The sequence below is a fragment of the Saccostrea cucullata genome, unplaced genomic scaffold (assembly GCF_032062105.1).
Source record: "Saccostrea cucullata isolate Sc308-1 unplaced genomic scaffold, CSIRO_AGI_Scuc_v1 ctg120, whole genome shotgun sequence".
Taxonomy (NCBI): domain Eukaryota; kingdom Metazoa; phylum Mollusca; class Bivalvia; order Ostreida; family Ostreidae; genus Saccostrea; species Saccostrea cuccullata.
Window position 1 is genome coordinate 231,090 of NW_026937312.1, and position 20,882 is coordinate 251,971.

General features: G+C 31.8%; 1 protein-coding gene across 2 annotated transcripts; it reads right to left on the reverse strand.

The window, feature by feature from the left end:
* Positions 1–2,248: 2,248 nt before the first annotated feature.
* LOC134247884 (1,25-dihydroxyvitamin D(3) 24-hydroxylase, mitochondrial-like) lies at positions 2,249–19,294 on the reverse strand. 2 transcript variants are annotated; one of them, XM_062730282.1, is made up of 10 exons: positions 19,086–19,294; positions 7,622–7,819; positions 6,342–6,558; positions 6,078–6,256; positions 5,765–5,966; positions 5,506–5,686; positions 4,811–4,971; positions 4,598–4,679; positions 4,219–4,431; positions 2,249–2,757 (listed from the first exon to the last, which is right to left on the reverse strand). In XM_062730282.1, the coding sequence occupies exons 2-10, from the start codon at positions 7,815–7,817 to the stop codon at positions 2,644–2,646; spliced, it is 1,545 nt and encodes a 514-aa protein (XP_062586266.1). In that variant the 5' UTR covers positions 7,818–7,819; positions 19,086–19,294; the 3' UTR covers positions 2,249–2,643. The 2 variants fall into 2 exon arrangements, with proteins under 2 accessions (XP_062586266.1, XP_062586267.1); XM_062730283.1 differs by lacking the exon at positions 19,086–19,294 and adding an exon at positions 12,305–12,393.
* Positions 19,295–20,882: the final 1,588 nt, after the last annotated feature.

Consider the following 20,882-nt stretch of genomic DNA (forward strand, 5'->3'; position numbering starts at 1 on the left):
GTGCAAAAGAAAATATTGATATTCTTGTTTCGTCAATTTCTTTTTTCAGTAGCTAGCCTCATCTTACAAATTGTTTGTACATAGAGCTTGCTCTTGCATATCGAATCAACGTGGAGACATAAACATCATGCATATGCAACAAGTGATAACGGCATAGATATAATGCTACAAAAGTAAAGGATGTTGACGATCGAAAAGTTGAAGCCATCACGTTTATTATGAAATTTTCTTTCTAGTAAAATATGAAATTTAAAAAAAAATGTGTTAGACTCTGTGGTATCTTTTATTTCAAGTTTATTGAGATATATAGGCTTAGAGTCGACATATGAATTGAAGTAACTATTGTTAAAAATTAATACGTCGTCGATAAATCTAAGTGTCGAATTTTTTCCATGCAGTTTATAAATAAACTTTACTTCATATGAATACAAATATTGCGTGATCTTCCGCACAATTCATAATACGGTATTTATGAAATCATAACGCCAGCTGAAATGTTCTACGAGGGTTGTCTGGTAAAATCGTGGACAAAGCGTTTTCTCAAAAAGTAAAGGGCGCACTAAGCTGAAATTTTCAGTAAATGTTTATTAATCATATTTAATTGCGTCATAACTTTTTGATAATATATCAACAAAAAAATAGAGATTTTACTATGCTTGAATGTGTACATGGCAGGGTCCTACGGCGCATGGTAAAAAAAACCAAGGTTATATACAAGAAAACAAGTATTAATTCGAAATAAAAATTTCAAATATTTAAGATTTAGAAAAAACTTAAGATCTTAAATCGATTCCACAATCAATTTTGTCGTCTTTTTAAAAATTTCAAGTCATTTGGTTAATTTTCCATTCATGTCCAGTTCCCTCAATCAATTCGTGATTGGGAAAGTGGCAATGCACAAACACGTTATCGTGAATACATCGTCTACATTGTTATTGTTTCTACATAACAATATCGTCAACGTCGACATCGCAATGTTAACAATGTTGATACGATATCGTGTTTATATCGTCTACATTGTAATTGTTTCTACATGAAGACATCGTCAACGTCGACATCGCAATGTTGATACGATATCGCGTTTACATCGTCTACATTGTTATTGTTTCTACATGACGATATCGTCGACATCGCAATATAAACAATGTTGATACGATATCGCGTTTACATCGTCTACATTGTCATTGTTTCTACATGACGATATCGTCGACATCGCAATGTAAACAATGTTGATACGATAGTAATAGCAAAAAAGACGTTGTGACTGTTGACGGTCGATATAAGATTGTCTATTTGTTGAATGATGGCGAGAATACTGTCCGTAACGTAATAATAAATCTTCAGAAGATCGCATGTGTGTGTCAGATTTGTTCCTCTACTGTTTATGGAGACTCAAATATATGCACCAATGAAATTCCTCAAGTGAAGTAGGACTTATCCAACTTTATTTTTAGCAAAGATGAAATATGACGCTGTTTTAGACACTTTGACGTTATCATCCGTGCGCCGTAAGACGATACAATACATAACATAAAATCTCATTATTCGTTTATTTAGTTATATATCTACTTGAAATTTGGTATGTATATTCATATTATATCTACTAAAAAGTAGTGAAAATTTCAGAACGCAATGATGATTATTTTTCGAACTAGACAACTTGTCCACGATTTTACCGGACAACCCTCGTATATATGTCACGGTAGAAGTTTTTTAATTTGCTTGGAAGCAATAGTTGACAAATATCTTAAAGAAATACAAGTTGCATGTGGATTTTAATTTGGAATGTGGTTAAAGATTTAAAATGAATTAAAACTTGTGTAAGTTGAAGGAATTTACAGATTATTATGTCTTTAATCGGTATTATACATATGAAATACATATGTATGTGTATTGGTTTTACCATGATTTTTGAAGAAAAAACGAATTCATTTAAATATATCTTATGTTGATGTAAAGGTGTTTCCATTTAGAGAACTCTAATTTCTTAAACACATGCTATGTAAATGTGTAAGTTATATTTAGATGGCGGTTTTCTGAATCCTAGCTAAGGATAGTAATACATCTATATGCTAGGAAAAAAGTCAACTTTCTACTTGCTTAATTTTTTTTAAAACTTAATTTACATTTAAAACTGATCCGTCAGATAATGAAAATCAGCAGGTAATGGAAAATGTTCACACCATAATCGAAGAATATACAGTATAACCCATACAATTTTTTTTCTCCAAAATTCATAACTACAAAGTCTCAGTTATTTGTTTAATAGTTAATGTAGATGAAATCCATATACATATCATGCATTTTCTATTTGAAAATTATCAACAAATATATTTTCAGAATAAAACATAAAATATCTGCACAAACAAAAACTTAATGTTATCATAGAAACATCAGAATACTAGTAAACAATTGAGTATTGTGCACTGAATATAACGATGATTGATTAACTATAAATAACAGATGCACTTGATGTTCTCAGTAAACTTAGAGGTTGTCGATGCATGTTCAGTCATATGATGAGTGATGCTGGCTGACAGAGAAGCTCGATGTGTGACCGACCAACCGAAGAATAATGAAACAAACGTCACATCAAGGGGGGCCGCACTGAAAGGTTCCGGTGCTTGGGCAATAAAAAAATTGTTATCGCTTTTTAAAAATAAATTTGATTGGTCGATCAGGAACAGCAAACGTTGTATACTTTGGAAGGGCATCACGACAGTCGTCAGTAACTTCCACTTCAAAGTTTTGTAAAATCTGAAAATATTTGCAAAATAATTACAAACGAAGTTAAAGGATGAGATATAATCTATAATTATATTGATGTTAAATATTTGCAATTTTGAGATGGATTAAAGCGAGTTTTATACACACTCTAAGCTCTGTATAAAATTTACACGATTTAAAACAGTACTTTTCCTATACTTGTGTGGTAATTTTCGAAATAAAAAATAATGAACTAAATTCTTAAATTAACTTGATCTTTTGACATGCAACCACAACGTAACCCCATTTATGTTATCTAAATTTAGCTTAAGCGTATAAATGACAAAAATGTTAATTCATGAAATACTTGTAAAATGTGTGTCAAGAATTCTGTCTAAAGTAGGTCATTAAGAACAAACTTCATGTAAAGTTTGCTATTTTTAAAATCATACAGTTACAAAGCAAGAGAAAGCTCGATATATATGTATATAAATGCATATTTTGAAAATTTCGACTTTAAAAATTGCACGAGTTTTCAATTTTTAAGAACCATAACTACTCTCTAAATTCTGATTGTAAAAATCGAATCATTTCCTCAACGTGATGACTTTTACTTTTCAATCGTCAAATTCCCAGGGTTTATTTCTCTCAGATGATTTGATACACAGCAGCATGCTCTAGGTATGGATAATTTCTAAATTGAGGTAAGTTACTGACAAACAAGTTGATGAAACAAGAATACATGTATCAGCAGTCTCGTTTAAATTCATCACTTCGTAAGTTCTATGGTCTATACAATGACCTTGTCAACCAATACAATCTATCATTAAGTCAAATGCTGACTGACGTTTTCATACTAATTGTTGGACCATTTACGACACATTGAATTGTCGACGAATTTTTCCGTTATTTCCCAGCACACGACAGATGTGACCGGTCGGTAGGGGATGCTCACACCTCCATGGCACCTGATCCCACCTCTCATGTTTTAGAGGTCCGTGTTTGCTCTGCTCCTGATTTGAATTGCTTTATGGACTTTTGAAAGCTTGGCTGCTGTTTGTTATTTTCATATATTTCATAAGATATAATGAATCACATATCTGCCTTCTTTAAGAACAAGGATTACAATGATAACAGGAGGCCGAACCCGCCTCTATACAACATCGATTTCTCAATAATGCTTTTAATTTATTTGACTTTAAGAATGCTTTTAGCTATAATATCATATAATTCTTGGACTTCAGTAAGGAATAGAATCTTTTTCATATGATGTTAACATTTTCTTGTTTAGCCTAACATTGATAGACTTGCAAAATTGCATCGATAGTTCTTGCGCTATTTTGACAAGCCTATTGCATGTATGGCGAGATTGTAACTAGGATGAATAGATAAAAACTATACTAGTATTTATTTCCTTGTACAGTGTATACGATTAAAAAAAATAAATGGTGTTTAAGTGTAATACATTATAATCGTGCCCTAATTTCAGGTAACCTTTTAATTGTACTGTACCTTTATAACAGCCAGATGGATCTCTTGCTCAGCGAACCGCCGACCTAGGCAGTTTCTTTTACCTAACCCAAACGGTAGGACACACAGTCCCATAAGTCTCTGTTTCTGGGAATCGTTTTTCCCTTGTATCCACCGCTCTGGGACAAACTCTCCTGGGTTTTCAAACTGCTCTTCGGACAATGATAGTGTGTTGTTGCAGAAAAACATGAAGGTCTGCAAAAAGAGTAGAATTTACTATAGTTACTACCTTGAGGTATATTTTTTAGTGTTTGTATCATAGGCCTGCTAGTGTCATCATCAAGAAAAGAAATATTTTACTTTGAAAAAAAGATATTATAGATTAGTAATCAAATGACAAAACATTATACCAGATACGTACTCCTTTAGGTATGTTGTATCCCCCAATTTCTGTATCATGTTGCAGTTTTCTTGCGATTCCAGTTGCTATTGGAGGGACAATTCTTTTTAAAAACAAGACAAAACAAACAAATCAGTGAGCAAAAAACTGGAGGGACGTTTTGATTTTTTTTTTAAACATTATGCCGTGGGAGAAAAATAATTCACTTGTCACGATACAAATTTAATATAATACCTGAATGTTTCTTTGACACAAGCTTTCAGATATGGCAAGTGTCCAAGCTGAGCTGCCGTAAGAGGGGAATCCCCTAGGTTCGAAATCTCATTATAAAGAATCTGTTGTTTGTCTGGGGACTTCCCTAGCAACCAGAACATCCACATTAACGACTGGGAAACCTTTTCATAAAAGTAAAAATAAAGTTTAAAGAAAGAAAACTCCAATTATTTTTTCTTGCTAGATGACCCTGTCCTTCAAGACATAAAGCCTTTTTTTATATATATAATATGTCTTTTCTATGTCTATGTCTATAAATTCATTTATTCAAATAAACAATCAAAAATTTTATTTAGTGGTAAAGGAGTAGTTGTAATAAGAGGAAGGTACCACCATAGAAAGAATGGCAGTGTCCATGTTCTGCTCTAGGAAATTGAACCCCAGATATGTGAGTTATCGAAACTAAAATAAGATGTGTACAATGCCAGTGCATTGCCACTAGGATTTCGTGAAAGTTCTGTCAAACCAAATTTAATTTGTATAGAAGGAGCTTCGGAGAAGGCCTGGCTTTCCAAGTGTTACGAACGGAACGGCTATTACTACATATGCCACTTTTCAAATGGGGGTAATTAAAGTTAAAAGAATATATAATACTTTTACTATACATGGTCAGATTAACTAATCATGACAGACCTCTTGACACAACGTAAATGTACCTGTTCCACCCCGCCATACAAAAGCGCTGACATCAGAGTTACAAGACACGAATCGGGCATCCGTTCATTTTGTAGAAGAGATTTTAGAATTGTCAGGTCACCTTCATTTCCGTCCAGATGATGGCTTCCTTCTCGGCGGGCTAATTCTCGTCTTGCCTCATCAATGTACTTTTGACTTATTCTAAAACAAAAATAATGTTTTTCAAAAGAATGTTGGCCGAAGATGGAGATCAGATGTTGTATGTTTGTTTAATTTTACCTATAAACTGTATCAGCTGCTGTCTCAAAATCCACGTACACTTTCGTTCGCCAGAACTTAAACCACGGAACTGTAAATAAGCTGTCACCTATGGCCTCCATGAACCGAGAGATGCTGTGTAGAAAGAGTTCCAGTTCAGGATCAGGGTGGTCCAGACTCCTAAGAAAACCAATCTTTTTGTCGAAGGCCACTACTGAATTTGCTAATTCAATTGAAATTTTATAATTAGGCTAATTATTAATGTTTTTGACCAGTATAAAATTTATTAAGTGTACTAAATCGGATGATTAAAAAAAGTTCCCATAATAATTACCATCGGCCGAATATCTCATGAACATGTCTTTGACATTCGGGTTATTGTCTCCATGTTTACCAAGCCACATGGCCAGTTCCTCTGCGCACTGGATTTGTTGGCCTAAGTAACTTTTTATGACAGCTGGTTTTATACTTTGTTGTGCAGGACTTCGTATGCTCTGCCACTCTTGACCTTTTCTTATAACATAGATAAACTTCAGTTAGATCAAAATGAAAGACTAATGCAAAAAAATCGACACTACAGGACTTAGCGTGGACATACTGTTGGCTAAAGAGGGATCTCGTTGTGTTTTTCACGTAAGCCTCCATCACTGGAATAGGATATCGTTCCGGATAGATTCCCTCTTGTGCCATAGCCTCACCTATTAACGTTGGGTCAAACAACAAAAGGCAGTTCTTAGATCCGAGGCGTATCCTTACGAGTTTACCATAGCGTTTGTTGAGTTCTCGAAAGAACAGATGAGTATCTTTCTTTTTCACTGAAATATAACTTTGCATGCCACAATATGTCAGAATTGACAACATAATATATATTATTTAGAAAAGACATATTTTTCTCAAATTATATGTCAAATCCAGATGATCTGGTTTCATGACGTAATTGCTAAGGCAAAATCGATATAACTTTTAGTAAATTCCTTAATTAGTATATATTTCCATTTCTAAATTTTTTCTCTATAATAACCCTTTGAAAGTAAGCGGAGTTGATTTCCTGATAATTCTGCCGGAATGTAAATTAGGCAGGTCGATAGGTCAGCAGCTAAGTAGGCCTAATACGCATGCAAATCTCGTGCGCATCTGTCTCTGTGTCTGACGCAAAGGAAGCCAAATAGGCATGTAAATCTCGTGCGCCTGCCTTTGTGTTTGACGTCAGTTGGCGAGGACTATTGAAATTAGCATGGAAGTCCTCGTGTAATTTAAATCGATTAGTCTACATTCTTATTGTCTAAGTCTACAATTTTATTTCACAATAAAATGGAAATATAAGGAATCACTGTCTAGTTTTGAGAGTATGCCAGGGACATCAACAATAGTGGGAAACATGGGATAATTTAAGCATAACGGGCTTCGCCCGTTATGCAAATTATCCCATGTTTCCCACTATTGTTGATGCCCTAGCATACTCTCAAAACTTGACAGTGATTCCTTAAACAGTTTGACTATATACACATTCCACTGAATTAACTTAGACGCTGTCACCATTTATTACAAATTACTCGGTTAAGGACATATCTCATTCGCATTTCTCTCTGAGTGTACCCAAATTGAGCATCAATTTTAGTCATCTACTTTTCTTCACTTAAACAATTGATTCATTTACTTATACGTTTTAACTAGTCCTTTCTAGCCTAAATCCTTGCACAAATCATCAAATACTAGAATTACGACAAAGCATTCATGATTTTCTTCCTCAAGTTCAACTGAGTAAACATTTTTTTGTCACATCATGTTTAACATAAGAGCATTTTACTACCAATATGTCATAATTCACTAGTAATTTTAAATGTACATGCATGCAACTTACAATGCCTCTGTACTTACTGTATGGATAAAACTGTAAGGCGTTTCCGATGAAGGGAATGTTGTACACCCCTCGTGGACCTGGTACATCTGTCAATGTCTTTGATCGAATAGAGTCGGTGGATTCTTTGGAAGCGTAAACGGTAGACGAGGACTGACTGCGAAACGGATGCCATCGAAATCCATTGCAGTAAATTTGGAGAATATTTCGTTTCATAGCTGAAATAGAAATGAAATTTTTGTAAGACTATAAATCAGTCGCACAATCATCATTGTTAACATGTCACCTTTAAGTGCTTACAAGATTAATGAAACAAATAACAATATATAGATAATGATACACAAATAGCTATGCTAAACAGCAAACAAATGTATATATATGCGGGCACCTCTTTTGATACAATAACTTTCTACTGAAGAAGTTGGACACTTTATTGAAAATGCTTAAAAATTGCGTTAAAAATACCTTACAAATTCTAATGTCATTAGATTCCAAGAATTCGCCCTTTTAGGGTATTGGTGACATATTTGGCATAAATGAATAATCAGAAAGATTGTGTACAATTATCTGTAGAAAGATAAAGAAACATTTTTTGTCTTAAAATGCGAAGAAAGGTTGAGAGTGAAAAATGAAAATGAAAAAGAACTAAAAATAACTTGTCAGTGCAAAACATGCAAATTAGTTCAAGTCAAAAACGGAGTCTCGAGTGATTATTTTTCATCTTGAAACCTTTGGTCATCAAAAGAGGCACAAATCTTACATAGCCTTATACACGAGAAGAAGAAAAAGGTTCGCCATGGCCTTCAACTCGGCATTTAAATAAATGTAAGACGAAGATTCATTACAAATTATCAATAGTTCCTTCGATTCATATTTCGATATATCAGTTTGTACTTGTAATAAAAGATATTACACTTTCTGAGAATCTCTTTAATGTTTGAATATTTTATCCGAGTAAAAAGAAAACTAACAGCAAAATTTTATGAAAAGCGTAATGACTGGAACGTACCTCTTTATTGTCAACTTCCTTTTTTATGTTGCAATATACCCTTATTACTTCATAAAGAGTTTATGTCTCTAATTAGACTAGATACGAAAGATCATGTCCTATATATAAATAAATTGTAAGAAAGGCAAGATTTTGAAAAACAAGTTCATAAAACGAAGATATCAAGTCTCATTGAAAGTCAACAATTAGCAAATTTTATGATCCTTTTTATGATTTATTAAGCAAATAAAATCTATCATGAAGTCGTATGCCGACATTTTTTATCATACAAATTGTTAATCCATCGTTTACTCACTGATTTGGCTATGGTTTTTTAACTACCCGATCGTGACAAAGAGCACACGGCAGGTTGGACCGGTCGACAAGAGATGCTTACTTGTATATGTCACCTGATCCCACATTTGTTATTTTTGGAATTTTCATTTAGCATATGTTTACTATGCTTCCAATTTTTTTTTCTTGTTAACGGAATTTTAAGCTTTATAAAGATGATAAATTCGTTATCGCCATATTTTATGCATAATTTATAAGTCGAATCGAGCTCGATATAAATCCCATTGAACTGGATAAATGACACCAAATAGTCTGCAACATCTCTTTCATATTTGGATGTTTACTGAGAATAGACGATGCAAGCTAACAGCTCATTTGTCTGAAAAACTTTATGATCAGCTTCTAAACCGTCAGGTTTTCCTTCTTTAGCAATATTCCGATATCCCCTGTATACGGCTCTTCTATGGTGGTCTCCGGTCACGCTCTTTGCACGATCAATTTAAACCAAGGTAGACAACTGTCAGATACGTTATCTATTTTTGACATTTACATTTGCCATTTCAAGGTCTCTTTTGTATATTGCCTGCTTTTGACCCCGTGACCTGGCCAAAAAAATTAAACATCTTTTAAAATTTTGTGTTTACATTTGAAACAGATATACCGTTTAAATGAGAGAAAAAAAGAACTTTTTTATTTTTACATATTTATAACATCTTTGAGTAATGTATAGCATTTTTTACTTCTTGACCTTCATCTAGAAAATGAAGGAGATCGACGCAAAAAGTCAGTAATATTCCATGAATAATTGCAAACCAAGTACAATGACATCTGAAGCAGGGAAAAACACTAGTTCTCTGAGTTTGCTTGTTCGGTAGAAAATCGAAAAAAGTTAAACTGTAAAAATGTTTCTTTAATATCAAAGACTCTTTCTTTCTAATATTCTTGAATTTTGAATCTCCAAACAGTTAAACGAATACAATGAAAAGAATATTATGAATCAATAAAAAATTGTGCATATATTTTCATTGATTTTTTTTTTTTGTTGGTGAAAGAAGTAATATAAATGTTGAAAAAAAATCCAGTGAATATTATTCAATGTTATCTAAGAGACAATGATCAAAAGCAGTCATGAAAGAGGGCACTGAGTGAACTGTTTTGCACTAGGAGAGTGTCGTAGAGATAAAGAGTAGTTTATTCAATGTGCAAGATATTCTAAACGATTACTATTTGAATGAATTTGGCGAAAGTGTGCCTTCGTTTAATTCCAACGTTAATACAAAAGTTTCAGTAAGAAAAATGAGCGTACACATTAGGAGAAAATGTACTGAATTTTACATACGAGGGTTGTACTGCAAGTAGGGTCTCATCGATAGATCATCTTAAAGCAATTAGAATGTTTTCACCTTGTTAAATATAATTCATAGCACACTTTATAACAAAACTGATTGCTGAATAAGAATAAGCGTGAACCATGAATTCTAAGATCATGTATTTTACAATTTAGGTAAAAAGGTTGGACACCCATTATCAGCATGAAAAAGTTTGCCTGTGCTAGTGTCCGCGACTGAATCTTTTATAATATATAACGCATTTAAACTAAACAAAGAACTAAGGTGCACCAAAGAGCACAAACCCGGAATCCAGGACCATAATTTGCAGAATTTTAGTAGACGAACAAGTGTTTCATATAACAATGTAAATAGTGTACCAACTAAATATCTATGTATATAGAAATCATTATGAAAATGCAATGCATTTTCAATTTACCTCTAAGCTTGAACAATAGACCTTGATGTTCACAAATGGGATAAAAGAGTTACTGCTTATATGCATGCCAATAATTTGGCTGCTTGTGTATCAGAAGCAGAGAAGAAGATTCTTTCAACGTACCATCAATCTAATTTTTGAAGTTTTGGCTTGCTCCTCAGTCGCCAGAAAGGCGAAGAATATTATTTGCAAAATTTCCGTTTGCCTGAACCTCTAGAATCTATAAAAAGAGAATTGGTTCAGTTGAAGAAAAAAAAACTGAAAATGACCGACGAACGTTGCATAAAACACTAGGAAAACAGTGATAACATCAGGTCAGCTAAGTGTCTCAGAGGCAATAGAAAACATAATGGGAAAGTGTCTCAAAAGAGGAAATCCAAAGTTAACAATATTTTAACGGGTTTATATCCCGCAGTTGATTCAATACTTAAGAGCCCTACCTATGAACAATTTCTGAAACGAGGTAGGTTATTGAAAATCGAGTCGATGAAGCAAGAACGTCAGCAATCTCCTTTAAAGTCATCTTTCATAAGTTCTATGCTCGATACAATGACCTTAATCAGCAAAATAATCTATCATAAAATCACATGCTGACTGACGTTTTTCATACTAATGTTGTTAGACCATTATTTATTAACTAAACGGAATATTTCGTCATTTCTCGACCATGACAAGGAGAATGCGGCGGTTCTGACTGGTCGGCAGGGGATTCTCACTCCTAGATGGTACCTGATCCCACTTCTGTTGTCGTAGAGGTCCCCAATTTAAAACCAAATTGTATTGTTTAATGAACTTTTGAGTTTGAATACTCTTTATTATCTAAATATATTTCAGACACGCTACCATGTAATGTAGATTCACTTGTGATTCGGAGAGGTTCTTAAAGGGGAACAAAAATTCATACAAACTTCTTAATTTCTCCTGAAACAGCTATAATTGGTTAAGATGCAAAATATCGAAAAACATTGATGAAGTCGTTGATTATATATTGATAGCTACACTATTGAAATACAGTGCGTTTTAATTTTGTGACTCGTGATTAATTATAAAAAAAAATCCTAAGCAATATATATGTGGTCGTATTGGAGTATGGAAATATCTACATGTTTGATTATTATTACCATAATTAGGTAATTTAGCTTATGTTTTGCCTCCATATACAATTCAGCAGTTGCAAGTACACTTAACATGCCTAAAGGTGCATAAAACCGGTCAATATATTGTTGTAGACAGAAATATAATAATTTTATATAATCAGTTTCATTTTAAACTCGACCATTGGTTTGTCTTAAAATAAGCTTTTATAATCGAAAATTACGAAAGAATATGTATTGCAACAATAAAATTTCAGTTTATATGAATAACGTTTTTAAAATAATAGAAAAACAGTGATAAATCTAAAAATTAAAAAAAAAAAAAAAAAAAAAGAAAAACAAATTTGTGAAAGAGACAAATCACGGATCCTTGTAAGCTCTTAAGTTGGGATCAGGTGCAAAGATGGAATAAGCATATAACCAAAAGTTTTATAGAAGACAAGAACGGATTGTGTTGCAAGTTTGTATACATTTTTAAAATCAGTTGACACCTCTTAGTATCTTACAAACACAATAAGATTCATTATCAAATAAGCATCTTTAAGCACGTTTATACTTACCTGTACTGAGCTGTACCTTGATATAAATTTGATCCTCTACTACCTAATGCCTCTGTTTATATGCATACCCTGTGCTGTCAAACATATTAATGCATGCAAATATGTCTGTCATGCTGTTCGCATTTTATCAATAGGATCGTGTTCTCCTTTTCTAAGTTTTTTTAATTGAATCTGTATTCTGGCATGTTTAAACTTTATTATGTAACCTGATGTAATTAAAGTTTAACAATTTTAATAATGTAGATATATTGTAAGAATAGAGCACTGCGTTGCTAAACTTTCAAATCCCCTCATTTAGAATTATCTGTCCTAAGATCAACTTTACAATGTTTACAATAACTTCACCGAAGATGAACTATGTCAACTAAAATTTGATTTTTAAATTCACTCTATTTACTTTAAGGTGAACTTTACGAACTAATCTGTGCCGTTTCAATTTTTTAATTTTCTTACCAAAGATGAACTTTTCAAACTTAACTGCGGTATTTAAATTTCAAATGAGTATTAGAACGATCTCAAGGAAGGATCTCAATGGAGATATTTTTGAAGCATACTTCTTTTTTACCTTATTTTTTTCTGCACTATTGAGAATGTTAGGAATTTGAAATAATTATTTTTCGAAATTGTTCTACATAGCCTAAGTCAGATAACTTCAGGGGTATCATTCCAAAAATAATTTTCAAAAAATTGTATGTTTTTAAAAGCATGTCAAAACATTCCGTCATGCTATGATATCCACATGTTTAAATCAAAAGTACAAGCATTATTGCATTTTTAGCCCAATTATGCTCAAATAGTATTTCAATTTCGTTTCTTTAAATAAGTGAACTCAGAGTAAGATAATTATATTTTGAATTTGCAATTTGTAAGAAAGTAAGTACGTAAGTAAATCGTTTATTATAGTGACATGTGTTATAATACAATACAATGAGAAACATTTAATACAATTAATTTTCAAACACCCGGCCCATCGGACCTTTTAACAAATATAAATGAAATATATATAATATACAATTATAATACATGAATGCAAAAATGAGAGGAAAAATATGCATTGTGTGTATAGTGAACACCCAAGAATATCATTTTCTTTTAAGAGGAATTTGTTGTAAAATGCAATTGCTTCTTCGATATTTTTTTCACATAAAGGATTTTTTAAGAAGAAGTAGTTGTTTATGACATCAGAACACTTCGTTTTTAATTTATCCTAAGGAATGGTTGTATAAAGTGCAGAGAAATCGTATGTTTTGATATTCCGGTCTTTTGAAACATTTGGCAATTTAAGATTTTTAAAATCTTCTTTGGAGCTTTTGAGATCCAACATCCGATTTTCATAACTTCTAGAGTATTGCTGTAAAACAAGGTCTAAGGTTCTTTCTTAACAGCAGTTAATGTTATTGTAAGGTGTAAGTGAAGGTGCTTAGTAGAGCGTTAATGCATCTCAGTTTGTAAGGATTTTCATGAAGTTTAGGAATCCAATATAGATAGGGTAGATCACACTCACCTTTGAATTAATTAATTTGAATGGAATGTTGAAAACTTCATTTACTGAAATGGGACTTTGAAGAATTTCATCTTTAGATAGTGAGCCTCGAGTGCAAGTTAATTAAGTTCTTTTGAAATATATATCTTTAATATATTTCTAAAATATTTAATTTTGTTTTGACAAAATGTTCCGATTTTCTTTTTCGTATTAAGCACGATGTCCTATTATCTCCGACAGAATTCATAATTAAAGTGAAGTTATATTGCCGAATGAGAGATCATTTTCAACTTTATTGATATCACGAGTAATGACGTGTCATGTGAAACAATATTTGAAAGAAGAAGAGCAAAAACATAAGATGATTTTGTTTTAGATGTTTAATATACACTGCAAGGTTTGTTTGAAATAAAAATGTTTGGAAAAAGACATTTTGAAAACGTGTATTTGTAGGAAATGCAGATTTCAACTTGAAATATAACACATGAAATACAAGACTGAAACTTTTTATGATGAAGAATACTACATGTAGTAATATATTCCTTTGTTGGCAATTGTAAGTTTTAGGAATAGACGGATTTGGTCATAATAATCTTCAGACACACAAAGTGACTTTTAAAAATAAAAGTATGTTCTGTACAGCATGCGAAACAAATATTGTAGAATTTGATGCACACATGTTATGTTTTTTTAAATTTCAAATTAATATATTAATAATAAATAAATCATCAAAATCCTGTAAAAATAAAGAAGAAAGGCTGTTTCCCTTGTCACCATGAAATAGGTGTATGATGCTTGAGGACACTTAAAATTTGTGCATTTATTTATCTTTTCCGAGATGGTCTGTTTTCTTTATTTGCGTTTTCTTGCAAATTTTATTATTTTTCATTTATTTATGAGCTTTTTTTCTTATTATTCTGCATGTAACAATTCGGCGTAAAATTCTAACCCATTAAACCCAAAATTTAAATTGTTTCAAATTTTCGTAGGAAACTAGTACTTTGTTGAATTGTTAAATGATATTAACGATTCGCTCATTCCCTTCAGGACTTAAGAATTACGTATTTCATTTTTCATGTTTACACGATATGTTAATTTTTCTTCACGATTTGCTAAACTAGAAATGTACCAAACGTCAAATGAAGTATAAAGAATGTCACAAGTTCACTTAATGGTTACTTTTATGAATCTTATAATGTATTTGCAAGAAATAAACACCACTGCTATGTACTCAATAAAATATTTTCAAAATATAGACAATGTGTTCCACTGAATAATTGATAAAATTGTAAAGCTGCAGACAAAATATTCAGTTGAATCTTGTATCTATTCAGACTAATTACACACGTATATGATTACTCTTGTAACTAGTTAATAAATGTATTGGTATTTTGCAAACTTCAAAATAAATTTATAAGATCAACAAAAGTTTATTTTTACCATTGTTTATATCAAAATCTCACTAAATGAGATTTTTTTCTCTCTTAATGTCACTTATTTGCGCTTAATATATCAAGATTTCCTAAAGCATTTCTTCTTTTAATAAACTTTAATGACAATGTTTTATCATATAAATTACGTCAAGAGATATAATCAACGTCAATCTATTTGCTGATTAAGTTATAAAAAAAAAATACATCGCAATTTCCATAAATATTTTTCAACATTTCAACATGCTTTTAGGTAAAATAAAGACGAACTTTTCAACTATTTATATAAAAAAAACCTTTTCATAAAACATTCCTTTTAAGTGTCAAAACGTTGACACAATTTCATCCTAAAAACACCAAAGTTCTCCATATCCTTCTCACTACTGCTTTTTTACGCAGTAAGCCTCAAAGCCTGTCATAAAATTTTACATATTCTAATTAATTCTAATTAATTTATTGGAGTTAGTAGCTGTACCAACATTCGAAGAGTGCTTTGACTTTTTGTGTAGAATAACGACAACGTTCACTGACAAAATAAACAAAATATCAGAATATTTTTATATGATAATTAATTTTATAGGGATAAATAGTCATAAGTACTACAATGTAGTAAGCTTTCGTTATAAATAAACAACTTTACTTACGATTGAAAGTCGTTTCTTTTATTTTGTAATAAGTTACCCCTATATTTGTGTTACAAGAATATCTTTCGTTAGTATTTATTTCTGTTTAATTTCCAATAAAGATATATGCATTGGAAATTAAGATAAAAACATTTTATGCATATGTTTTTAGAGGAGGCATACATAAAATTAATATTGTGAAAGAAACACTAATATAAAATTTTTACTTATAAACTCTTGTTTTTTTTTTTTTTGGTAATGGTTATGGATAGATTAAATATCTGATGGTGTATTTAAATTTAGATTTTAAATACTGGGAACTTTTCAATTATTCATTCAATCCCCTCTTCTGAAGATATGATCTAAAGACCCTGGCAAAACTTTTTTCAATTTTCTGCCATCAAGGACATTTTTTCTAATAATTTCACTCCTCAGTGCATTTTTTTAGATTAAAAATAACTGCATTCACATTTTTTAAAAAGATTTTTAAGAAGATATAATAGTTAGTTATAACATGGACAATAGTTTTCTATGAAAATTGTTGAAAAAAGATTTTTAAATATTTATTTTAATATATTAAAAGAAACTGACCTTTACAATTTTTTTAATATGATTTTAAGATTCATTAAAAAATATTTGTTGTTATGCTAAATTTATTTTTATATATTTTTAAAGAAACAAAGCTTTACTCTTCAGATAATTAGATCGTTGTGTCTTAATCTCTTCAACCTGATCCCATCCGTGGTATTTTCAGGGATCTGTTTTCTTTTACCCTGTTCACAGTTTGTTTTGTTTACTGGAGTTCTGAGATTGATTGTTGTTAATATACGAGTGGTTATCAGAAAATTGGCTATCTATCTCTATATTGATTAAAAACCACAATTCAGATCAGAATGAAATTCGGCACACATAATAAAGCCATGTACATGTTCAATGAATAGAATATGACTAGAAATGTTTTTTCTCCAATTTTTTTTTGACGTCATAATATGAAAATGACGTCAGTATGTAGGTGACTTGTGACAAAAAATCGTTGCCATAGTCTTACTCGAGCAACAAACGGGTTTAAAGTTTAACGTATAACTTGGGAATTCCCTAGCAGTTCCATATAATGATTTGTTCACGTTTTTAAGAAGACAAAAGACTTTCCAGAGGTTCATTCATAAATTGGATTAATTGCTTTAGCAAAGGAAGGAGATGGTTTAAAATGACGTTTATTTTATTGCCAAGTGAAGGCAAGCTGGAGAGGATATGTGTCCTTTGTTGGGCAATTTGTTATAAAAGATTGCTAAGTTACATCTAATAAAATAGTTGAATTTCTTAACAATAATATATCTATTGAGGCCCTAAAATATCCTTAAGTTACTTTGGACTTTAAGCATATGAAATATGACAAAAAGAAGGCGCCAATACTATATCCATATTGGTTAAACGACGTTCCTAAGACAGAGGACTCGGGTTGTGATAGTTAGAATAATCTAACTGTGTCTCGGTACGGGCCCTCACCACAGTTAGAATACGTCCCATATACTTGCAATGTAGCAAATCGGAGCGGATCCGCTCCGATACGATTTTGAAGAATATAAAATGATTTGCACTGGGAATAACTACCAAAATAATCAAAACAAACCTTCTTGAGATTGCTTATGCCTTTTATCCCCAAAAATAATCCATATAAATACGAAAAACCAATTAATTTTCTCAACGTTTTTTTCTCGATTCAAATGTTTACATTCGGAACTCTCTAGATTGTTCCTAGTAAATGCACTATGCGAGTTATCGCCCGTGTTTCTTTCTGCTACATTACGAATACACGGAACGAATTCTATCGTTAAACCGGGTCCGTAGGACAATATCATTTTAACGATAGAACATTCTATCTAGGGTTGTGATGTTCACTATATTCCTTCTGGAAAAGGATATCTTTATCCAACCATATTATTACCTAGATTTGGCCACTTCTGACAAATAGACTATTCTTGTTATTAAAAAAATAACTTACATGATAAGAAATATAAGAGTCGGAAAATATTGTAGCTTCTATGAACAGAATGCTATGGAGTATGTCACGTGACCGCCTGGATCACGTGATTCGTGCATGGGCAGAACGGTGGAAGATGTGCTTTTTAAAAAATCAAAGAGGACTACTTTAAAAATATATGAACACTATAACCTAATTTTATTTGTTTGATGGAAGTTATTCAATTATTTCGCGAACTTTTTGATCACCCTTCGTATATAAAGACAGGGCGAGTGTGAGAGAGAAGTCATTGTATATATGTTAGACAACACAGATAAAAATGTTTAAATGGAACTATTAATTTGCTTAAAATATCAAAATAGAAAACACAAATTCTAAGAATATCAGCAGTTTCGTTTAAAGCCATCATTTCGTAAGTTTTATGGACGATACAATGACTTTGTCAGCATATACAATTTATCATTAAGTCAAATGCTGACTGGGCTTTTTTTCATATTGATTGTTAGGCCATTATTTACATCCTGAGTTTTTTTTTTATATTTTTTTTCGTTATTTCCCGATCATGAGAAGGAGCGAGTGTGACCGGTGGGCAGGGGATGCTCACTCCTCCATGGCACCTGATCCCACCGGTCCGTATTTGCTCCGCTCCTATTTGTAATGTTGAATGGACTTTTAAGCTCGAATACTGTTCGTTATCTACATATTTCATTGTAGATCTATAAAGTGACAATCGTTATGTCATTAGCTTGATATGATCTGCAAAATAGCAGGTGTAAATACGGCTTCAGAAAACCTTTTAAAGCTTATTGTTTATGTGTGCAATCAATATTTATCAAGTCAAGCAGTGCTAAGCACCAACCGACAGGAAAGATATATCCCGTAGAAGCGAATCTGTTATATTTCTTTCTCTTCCGCGTTATAGATCAATTCTTTTTTTCAGTCAAGTTTACATTTTTATTTGTTTTAAAAATGAAAAAAAAAAAATTAAATTAAAATAGAGTTATTCTCAGCGATAGGTCTTTCTCCTACAAAGGTTTTACGAATAATCGAATAATCAGGTTTCTTACATAGTGTCAATGTGTCGAGTGTACTTCACCAGAAAAAAAAACAGCGACAAAGGTAAGAGAGGCAGTATTCCCTAACATTTGTTCTAAATTCATTATTAAGCAGGGTTATATACTATTACATAACAACATAAACGACACGAAAAACGCAGTCCATGCCACGTTTAGATGAAAATTACAATATTTAGAATGTTTCCTACCTTTTACAAAACGTGAAAATCAATCCCGTCTATACAAGATGAGAAATGAATAATACATACTGAGTAGTCTCTATTTCAGTCTAATATAGAAAGTTCACAAGATATAGTTCAAGGCACTTTACATCACTGCAAGATATACACTTCATTCCCCCATACTACCACACCACACCATTACGTAACTCCGAGAGGTTAATGCTCCTATTCTAATTATAGAATTAATTTTTTCCCCACAGTTCTTGTGCACTTGACGCTGGTACGAAAGGATAATGAATAGATGGACACTACTCGTTAGATTTATTCAAAAGCAGGTAATGGATATTAAAAATAACAGATGATTAATTTAGCAATGTCGCATGAAGATAGTGTCGTGTATAATGAAATATGGAGGCTTTACGGTCCAAACTCCTAAATTTTTTTAACCAGTCATTCCTGATATTACAAACTTATATTACACATGCTTGACATACGAAAAGCACCTGTGCCAACTGAGTATTCCATCAGCCGTGATTTATTAACTGAAACTTGATAACACGAAATGTTATCAAAGAAAAAAGCAATGGGTCAACTACACAGAAAATGGAAATGCCTCGAATTCTTTGTTATTTCTAGTTTTCTTTTGGTTATTGTAGCCCACTCAAATGAAATCTTATAAACCTTACTGATTTTCAGTCACAATTACAAGTTTATTTAGCCATTGCTTCTTTTTATTTATTTCAAAATATTAATTTACTTATAATTTTTTTCTTTTTCGAATCATCTAGGTATGTACTTCAAAAAGATCATTCTAAATTTACATTAATGAATGTTAAAGTTGTATATAATATTGGATGTCAAAAAATCAAAGAAGTTTATGAAAATTAAAATAAAAATTAGAAAATAAATAAATGGATTTTGATATTTCATAGATGTTTAAACTTATTGTTCCTTGTAAATGAAAATGAAATTGAGAATATCGAATCTTTTTTTTTTATCTTACATCTTGAAAATAAATTTATTTTTAAAAAATCATTCTGATTCTGGACGCAAATTCTCTAAAGTATTGTCAACAGACATCCAAATGAAATTCACATAGGAAGTAATTATGCCCCTTTATTAGTCAACTTATAATTACGTTTATATGAAGCAGAATTTTGTCAAATCCTTCGACATATACCAAAAAATGATATTTTTGTATATTGACGACAGTTTAGCAATATTGATTTTAACCAATACGCTCATTAAATAGTTAATAAACGCCACCACATCTGTTTTATTTTTGGATGTTGTAATAGATGAAGTTATCAATTACAAACTGACAACTACACTGCATGATGAACAGTGTATATTTATGATCGTCAACTTTTGTATTATGTAACAATTAATACACCATTATCACCTGCATACGACACCAATATTTGTGGATACAAAAGGAGTATATTCCACATTCTAGAAAATCTCTAAACTGAAGCAAAGGAAGGATATGGAGATAACGAACAGTATTCAATATCAAAGTCCATAAAACAATACAAAATAGGAGCAGAGCAAACACGGACCTCCGAAACATCAGAGATGGGATCAGGTGCCATGGAGGAGTGCGCATTCCTTGCTGACCGGTCACACCCGCCGTGTGCTCCATGTCATGATCGGGAAATAACGGAAAATCCGTCGTCAATTCAGTGTATAAATAATGCACTAACAATTAGTATGAAAAACGTCAGTCAGCATTTGACTCAATGATAAATTGTATTTGCTGACAAGGTCATTGTATCGAACATAGAACTTACAAAATGATGGCTTTAAACGGGACTGCTGATATTC